The following is a 9,100-nucleotide window of genomic DNA, read 5'->3' as shown; positions in this document are numbered from 1 at the left end:
ATGCTGCTCAACCGCTTTAATTATAAACACGACCCCCCCCTCCCCCCCCCCCCCCCCCCCCCTTCTCTCTGGGGGACCAAACAAACACCTTCTCGATGAAAAGATTTTCTAAGTTGTGTTTTTACAGAGAATTCTTCACTTGGACATTTTATCAAACACCATGTGCCCTTGAAGCGGCACGACTTAATTGTAAAAAGTACAGACCACTACCCACTACGCCGCCCGCTCACGGCGTCATTTGCGGAGCATGTATTCCCAGACGTGGATGAGGAGTGAAGAGCTGATTAAACCGGTGGTTTCCGCTTTAGATTCCCCATCGACCTCAACCCACAAATGCACGGCGTTCACTCCTCCACTCCACTCTTCCAGACCAATCTGTCGGTCATTTTCGCCACTCCGTTCCCCTTACATGGATTAACGTACGAGCCTGACACCATTATTGGATTCACGAGCGAGTGATTTTCTTTGCTTAGAAAAACCTGAATGTGACCTTTTCTGCTATTTCGGCCTTCACGGGTGCGCAAGAATCATCTCCTCTTCTTTCATTCCCCTCCCGAGTATATTCACCCGGCTATGATTTCAGTTGGTTCAATCGCATAAAGATAAATAAATGAATAATAATATTCCAATGTAAAAGAAAATAAGAGCCGTTGCGCCGCTGCGCGTCGAAAAGTGAAGAGGCTGCATTGAACACTTATCATTCCCTCTCCGGTGCTTTAAAGACCAAACATGCCACGCAAGGAAGAGGTAAATCTGGCTACAGGGAATCGAAAATTTATTTCTGGCTTCTACTGGAAAGATAATCTCGGAAGGTAAACTTATTACCCTCTGTTGTAAGAACTCGTACCTTGTTTCAGTCTAAAATTCTATTTCTCCATCTTTCGGATTGGGGCTTCAAATAGCCTTCGCTTTGAAAAGAAACGGAAATGGTCTTATCCCCGACTCCAAAACCCATATTGAGAGCACCGTTCTTTAATGAATACACACCCTACTGCCGGCAAATCTCCATCTCTTCCCCCTTTTCCATGGAGTTTGTGAAGAAACTGAAACACTTCAAACCTTTTGATCCTTTAGGGGTTCTTGGCTTCTTTTCCCTCACGGTGCTATTGTTTCTCTTCTGTTTTTTCTACTTCGATTATAAGATTGTTACCAGAGGATTCCGGTTCCGAGCACAATCGCAGAGGTTCCTCCGATTCAGCTATGGCGACGATTGGTTTGACAGTAAGCGACCAAACTTTTTGGAGGTCGGAATGGAGAGGTGCGATTTGTTTGAGGGGAACTGGGTTTGGGATGAAAGTTACCCTCTGTACCAGTCCAAGAATTGTAGATTTCTGGATGATGGTTTTCGGTGTTCGGAGAATGGAAGGCCTGATGATTTTTACACGAAGTGGAGATGGCAGCCCAAGCGATGTTCTCTGCCCAGGTTTACCATCTTTCTTTCTTCTTTTGCTTCTTCTTCTTCTTCTTCTTCTTCTCTTTCCTCGTCTTTCTTTCATAGAATTAGGAATGCATTCGAGTTTTTATTGTTTTTTTGTGAGTTCTTTATTATTTGAATAGGGTTCTCGTCGTAATCGTTTTTGCTCTTTTCTTTTCGCTCATAGATCCCTCCTGCTTTCTCATTGTCTGCAACTAGTTCTTTTCTATCGACCCCATTTTGATAGGAAAAATAGAAATCGTATTATTTCCGTTTTCCCTTCTGTTCAATTTTTTTTTTTAGTTATCAGCTGAATTCCTTTAAAATGTAAATGTTATCGGACAGAAATGTTACATTCTTTGGGCTAATTTTTTGTCACTCCTTTGGTCTGTTTGCAAATTGACAATTTCTCTGTCGTTGTTCCGACGACGTGGGTGGAATTCTTTTCTGTTTTCTTCTCTGTATAAATTTTATTTCCTGTATTTATAAGTTGATTTCCTTTAAATTTTAAATGTTATATTCTTTGGGCTAAGCTTTTTGTCATGCCTTTGATCTGTCTGCACTAGACAAATTTATTACCTTCGTTCCGATGAAGTGAGTGGGTATTCATCTTTCTTCTTCTGTCATGATATTTGAGAAATCTTGGTTGTCATTATATTTGAGAAATCTTGATTGTCATGATATTTGAGAAATCTTGATTGTAATTATCGACAGAGCAACAACTGTATCTCTTAATCAGGTATCTTTCTGTACAGTGAACTCTGGGACGGGAATTTCATGAGTCGCTTCTGAATTATCATTTACTGATCTTTTTGTCCATCACCGATATGTTAGTTATTTTTTCATGATTTTCCAGGTTTGATGCCAATACGATGCTAGAGAAGTTACGAAACCGGAGGTTAGTATTCGTGGGGGATTCAATTGGCAGAAATCAATGGGAATCTCTCTTGTGTATGCTTTCTGCGGCGGTCTCTGACATGGATTCCATCTATGAAGTGAACGGAAGCCCAATCACGAAGCATAAAGGTTTTCTGATATTCAAATTTAAGGAGTTCAACTGCACTGTAGAGTATTATAGGGCCCCGTTCCTGGTTCTTCAGAGTCGGCCCCCGGCCGGAGCTCCGGCGAAAGCCAAGACCACCCTGAAATTGGACCAGATGGATTGGTCTTCTGCGAAGTGGAAAGATGCAGATGTGCTGATTTTCAACACTGGGCACTGGTGGAACTACGAGAAGACCATAAGAGGGTAAGCGAATCATCATCCAGAATCTCTACCTGTTATTGCTCTTGATTTTTCTATCCTAATTTCTGACAAAAAGATTTAGGAAACAAAATCCAGTGATTACTACCTGGGTATACCTTCGATGAATCATAATTTAATGTGCCATCGATTGGTTTTTAATTTTTTTTATCAAAATTTCTGGAGAGCTCAGAGCTCCCGGTGTCGATCTGAGAGAATGAAAAACCATGATCTTGTTTCGCGGGAGGATTCTCCTCAGCATTGCTTCACCATTTATCATCATCCTAGGATTGTCGTATTTTAATATGTCTTTCAGTATTCATATAATCGATGATCTCGAGATGCTTAAACGTAGTTTACTTGAAGGGAACTCCTATGCTACTACTGTGAGAGACGGCATTAATTTTTGAATATAATTAGTGTCGTTAATGACTTGCCTGTCGTTGCTGAATTTATTTTGTTTGCTGAAGGGTAATTTAGTCAACTGATAGTGGCAGAATGGTGAATTATTCCGTTAGTAAATGAATCGACCGTTTTAACTTTTTAACTTTCAAAAACCAGAGTAAGCCTTTTTGATTCTATCTCTCTCTCTTCGTGTTTCCTTTTCAAATTTTTTTTTTGTGGAAGAAGTCTTTGAAGACCTCACTTTGTGCTTATGGAAGAAGTCAGAAATTTCTCTGTAAATTACGTGTTTCTGAGTTTTCCTTCTCTGTAGGGGCTGTTATTTCCAAGTAGGGCAGGAAGTGAAGGTGGAGATGAGTGTGGATAGTGCGTACCGGAAATCCATTGAGACGGTGTTTGACTGGATTGGCAGAGAAGTGAACGCGAACAAGACCCAGGTCTTCTTCCGGACATATGCTCCTGTTCATTTCAGGTCTGTTTTGTTCACTCTGGTCATGTTTCTTGCTTGTTTCTTTTGTATATGATGTTAAAAATCTGTTTCAATGTAGGGGGGGAGACTGGAAGAACGGGGGGAATTGTCATTTAGAGAAACTCCCAGAGCTTTCTGTACTGCAGTTGCCGTCTCGGCCGCCATGGGCTAAGTTGCTTGAAATGGTTGGCAATGTGGTAAAAAGTAAAGTTCCTGTGCAAAATTTGGTAGTTTTGAATGTGACCCAATTGACTGCACTAAGAAAAGATGGTCATTCATCATTATACTATCTGGGGCGGGCTTCAGGCCCTGCCCCTCTCCATCGTCAGGATTGTAGTCACTGGTGCCTTCCTGGGGTTCCTGATACGTGGAACGAACTCATATATGCACTTATTCTCTGGCAGGATTCTCATCATCTTCGGAATTACTCCTTCCTTACTCCAGAATTAAGTTCCAAATGAGTCTTTTTATTCCAAGTGATAGATGGTGGAAGATATCTATTTAAAGGATACAAAAAGCATGATTCTGTGGCTGATGATGGTGAGGAATATGGAACAACAGGGTGATAAAATGTAGATAGAGTAAACATACAGATAAAGAGAATAGTGGATGTGAGATAATTTTTCTACTTCTTACCATCTCATTCTGTTCATTGATCTTTGTATAGAGAAGTCATTATTTTGGAACTTCTTTTTTTTTTTTTTTAATCTTGCTGATTACTGATGGTTGCTGAATGTGGCAATGTAAACGATTTTGGACTACTACAATGAACTTTTCACATTTTTAGTGACACAAACATGAGAGCATGTCCATAAAGATACTAATTGGGTGGATTTGTCTTTGCCAATTTGATTACTGGTGGTGCCTGTCCAATGTTCACTGCGATACAATTCAGAGTAAATATGATGAAAAAATTGAAAGATATGCAGTGTTTCCTAATGAATGGTTCAAAGCATCAAGTTTCTGCCAGATAACATGCTAGATGCATCAAACTGTGGCATGTAAGAGGAGATACATTCAGGGGGTTTAAGTGTAATACTGCTTGAGACAATACAATCAAACACCCTCATATACAGATGATGTGCCCTTGTGGATTCTCCCAAGTTACGGTTGTGGCCATTAGTGTAGAGTTTACTGAATGTTTACAACAACACACCATTGAACTCAAAAGAGTCCCAAAATAGAACCAGAAAATTCAGAATCAGAGATTCTAATCGTCTACACATGCATTGTTGCACTTCTTAAGAAGGCTGCACAGTAGAGGAAGCATATCTTTCAACGTCATCTTCATTTTCCAGAAAATTAATTTCTTATTTTCGTGCCTAAAGAAGTATCAGCAGCTGTGTTTCTTCTTTGCATGGAAACATAACAGCTGAGTTGTTCAATGGATTCCAATTTGTCTTTTCTCTTGGCATTGTTTTACTTCTCAAGAGGTTGCTCAGTTGAGGAAGCATACCATTCAATTTCATCTTCATTCCTGAAAGAACGAATTTGCTAGTTTCATTTCTTCAAGAGCAATGAAGACAGTGAATAAACGGTGGTTGTGTTTATATGTGAATGGCATATGATCTAATCTAAGTATGAATTCTTTTAGGTGATCATAAATGCATATACTTTAGCCATGGGAAAATTAGATCAGTGAAATATTGCTGAGAGGATCACACACTAATTCCTCCAAATAGCAAATAGACAATGAAAACATAATGTGCTCTCTACCCCAACTATCAAATAATTCACATTAAGTACCAACATTGATAGATATCTATTGTCACCAACACAACAAGGAAATCAAAAGATTCTGAAATTAGAGAACCAAAGCACTGATCAGTTCACTCCCCTCACAAACCTCAACAATTTCTTATCAGAAAACATCAATGATGGAATCCTAATTGTAATTGCCAATAGCTCAACCAAAAAATATTTTTTTAAATCAGACTAAAGTGTTACCTCTGTGGGCCTATCTTTGCAACATCGCTGTTATTTGGACATTGCCCACAACCCAGCTATCAACTGAATTCTGAGTGAGATATGATTAAAGGAATACCATTGATGCATAATTGGTACAAACTCCATGAGCAATCAAAAAGGCTAAGAACCAGCAGAAAAGAAATAACAAGAGAGAGAACCACATATATACCTTTGAGCTGTTTGTGGAGAATGAGATTTGCTTGGTCTGTGCAGCCATTGGAAAGTGAAAGATTCAGCAAAGATTGTGGCAACCCCATAACGCTTTTTAGGTGGTGGCAGATTGTGAGACAGAACAATGAGCGGCTCCTCTAACAGGAGAGATTGCTCCTTGCCCTTTGTTATGGATTTCTCTAAATAGCACTTGTTAAGGCATGTCTCTTTTGTCTAGACTGCTGTTTGTGAACATATGCTTGAGAAAAATGCCACGCAACATAGTAGTAGTTGTATCGAATAGACTACTACTAATTCAATTCAATTCCACTGGTAGTCATGTCTAATTGAAAGTAAAAAGAAAAAAAAAAATGAATTTCTTCACGTCGGATGCAGTACTCTGGTCCAACTAATTTGTTTTACAACATTTTAACAAACAAAAATTGTGATTCAATAGAAGAAATACTTTCGCAGGCCTTTTTAACTAAACATACGTATCAAACAACTAAAGAATTGACAAAATATGGTTCAGAAAATGAAGAAATTGAAAGTCAATTTAACTCTTACACAAAATTTCTTCTTGTACATTTCTTCAGATTAATGTTCTTCTTCTCCTTTTGAAGCTCATGACGGGTCTCTTCATGCCTGTAAATTTGTGGAAGAAGCGTTTCGCATTCTCTTGCTTCATACTCCACAATACCGCCATGAGTACACAAAAACAGCAAAATCCGGGAATCCACCCCTTCTTCAACGTCCCCAACAAAGACGTAAGCCAGACCCAAACCCTAATCCACAAATCTCTTTCTTCCGGTTTCCTCAAAACTAAGAAAACCGAAACCGAGACAGAAATCATGATAGCATCAAACCCCAGCTTCTTTCTCCGATTCCAATCAGATCCTCCTCCCCAACCAAACCCCTTCCAAAAGTCGGAACCTCCGCCGCTCCCGTCGACGCCGTTGAAGAGGAGATCGAATGCACGTGGCAATACTTTCAGATTTGATACAGCGAATGAAATGCATTGCCGGACCTTCTTCTCCGGTTTGGAGGATCGATTTCGTCGACGATTTCTGGACGCCGCGATGACGATATGGGAGCATTTGAGTAACGGAGGAACTGTTTGGTTTCTGAACGAATTGGTTCGTGGGACTTCATGGGCTGCCAGAGGTTCCCGAAGACCAGAGATGCAAAACATGTCGGGCAAAGGTTTGCCCCAGCGGCTAGCAGACTCTTCGCCGGCGTCCTGACGAATTTGTTTCCCCTAGCCTCTGCGGCAGATGCCCGTTAAGACTGCTCAGTATCTTTCGACTGTTTCAGGATCTCAAGCAAGGGTCATGTTTCAAAATCAGAAATTTTTATTTTCAGAATAACTCATCTTATTGCTACATCATCGTTCTGAACCTGAAATCCAAATAATTACATTCCATTATCAATTAAAAAAATTATAAACATTTAAAAATTATAACAAATTCTTCCAAAATACAAAAATAATAACTACCATGACAAAATCAAAATTAGAATATAATGGCTCATCCAAGTAGAAATCTAATTCAGATTTTGATACTTGTGCACTCATGTTCTACTTAATATATGACTAAAATTCTGATAAGATACTCTTTTTAACAAGATTTGTACTTGTGTAAGATACATTCATCTCTACATTGGACATTCCCTTTTTTTTTCCGATATTCCCTCAAAAGCAAATATAAACAATCACGAACCTCTAATCCAACGTATAACTTGTGATTGTAAAACCCAATTATGTTTATCGTATACCTTATATGTAATGCAACTCCAATAGCCAAAACTAAAGAACAATTATTCCAATACTTGTCAAACTTGTTAAACTCTTATTGAGCTATCGAGGAAATACATTAATCCATGGACTCACTCCACCTAGTTAATGCTAACTTGATGTTACACATTTTTTCAAAGAAAATATTCATTGTGGGGTATTTAGTACCTAAGAATAACTCAGTGACTTCACTAAACAGTTCCAATCTTGAACATATTTCAGTTGTCATTCTCTATTCTTCTTCAGTTGTCCATTCCATGTTTAATTTTTTACGTTGTTCTAAACGTGCAAGTACATATTTATATTCTAAAGCCGTTTGTAGCATCTTATGGGTAGAGTCCAACATGTTTTACAATCCAAAATCAACCTACTTAGTGATACTAGCTCTAAGTCTTTCTTGATTAAATATATGATTTGTGAGACTCATAGTTTCACTAGTTTGTTGTGTAGAGGAAAGTAATTGTTGTTTAATGTCAAGATTTTTCTTTTTTGGGCACCTCTTCAAATGTTGAAAGCAAGTATATGTTCCATTATTACTAGGTGTTTTCAGTTAAGCTTTACAATGATCACATCTAGCCATTTATAACCCATCTTTTTAAAATTTCTAAAACTCATTCCACATTGGTGAAATTGAACTCATTTTTACCCCTCTCCCTTGTGTTTGTCAAGGTTTTGAGGCATGACTAGGAGTATTAGTGGGCTGGATTAGAATTAACAGAGCCTTCAATAGCATTATCAAAGGCCGAATTACCTTCTCTTTTTGTACTAGCATTTCCTTCACTTACAAATAGTTGATTTTCAGTAGTACCACAATCTGTCTTAGTTGTAGAATTATAATTGACAATACAATCACCTCAAGAATAAGAAACAAATAATACAAACAAGATCCTAACTTAACAAATCACACATGCCCAATACGTAAATAAAATATATATGCACAAGTCATAAAACAACTTGTAGAGTAAAGATCATGGAAGCAACATATAGGGTTTAGGATTTAGGGCTTAGGGCTTAGGATTTAGGACTTAGGGTTTAGAGCTTAGGGTTTAGGACTTAGGGTTTAGAGTTTATGACTTAGGACTTAGTATTTAGGGTTTAGGACTTAGAGTTTAGAGTTTAGGGTTTAGGGTTTAAGGTTTAGGGTTTAGGGCTTAGGGTTTAGGGTAAAAAAATGATAAAACTGAGAAAAAATTTCAAATTAACATCAACGTGAATACATAAAATAGCAAATAAATGTAAAATAAGAAGAAAATAAATTTTAAGTCATTCAATTCAATGATGATTGTAAGAATAAAAATTAGGTATACCTAAACTTATATGGAACCTAAAAGGATAACCCAACTAAGAAAAACAAATCAAGCTATATTATTGTAATACTATAGTTGCTTATTGTAATACATGACTATAATGTAATACTATAATATATATTGAACCCAAAAGGATAACCCAATTAAAATATAAGGCCACACCCAGAAACTTACCCACCTTGGGGCACTAGCATCATACCGGGTTTAGAATAATCTCTCACACCATCAACCTGATGGTTATGCAAAAAAGGCAGGAAGGTGATTTTTAACCTGACACTGATCAAAGATTTTATTTTTACTCAATTTTGGGTCTCACATGCAAGAAAAAAACTATGGAAGAGAAAAGAAGGAACTGGTC

General features: G+C 38.0%; 1 protein-coding gene across 2 annotated transcripts; it reads left to right on the top strand.

Moving 5' to 3' along the window:
• The first annotated feature begins 788 nt into the window (after positions 1–788).
• Positions 789–4,386, top strand: LOC137954938 (protein trichome birefringence-like 11). Of its 2 annotated transcripts, XM_068801829.1 has the most exons (5): positions 789–1,423; positions 2,271–2,660; positions 3,370–3,528; positions 3,605–3,729; positions 3,930–4,386. In XM_068801829.1, exons 1-5 carry the CDS (start codon positions 927–929, stop codon positions 4,028–4,030), a joined length of 1,272 nt encoding a protein of 423 aa, XP_068657930.1. In that variant the 5' UTR covers positions 789–926; the 3' UTR covers positions 4,031–4,386. The 2 variants fall into 2 exon arrangements, with proteins under 2 accessions (XP_068657930.1, XP_068657929.1); XM_068801828.1 differs by having other exon boundaries at positions 793–1,423; positions 3,605–4,382.
• The last annotated feature ends 4,714 nt before the right edge of the window (positions 4,387–9,100 follow it).

This window comes from Aristolochia californica, unplaced genomic scaffold, assembly GCF_029961685.1.
Source record: "Aristolochia californica isolate CCGP_79_NKW_82.1479 unplaced genomic scaffold, dmAriCali1.0.hap1 SCAF_2, whole genome shotgun sequence".
NCBI lineage: Eukaryota > Viridiplantae > Streptophyta > Magnoliopsida > Piperales > Aristolochiaceae > Aristolochia > Aristolochia californica.
This window is presented reverse-complemented; position numbering and strand designations above follow the sequence as displayed.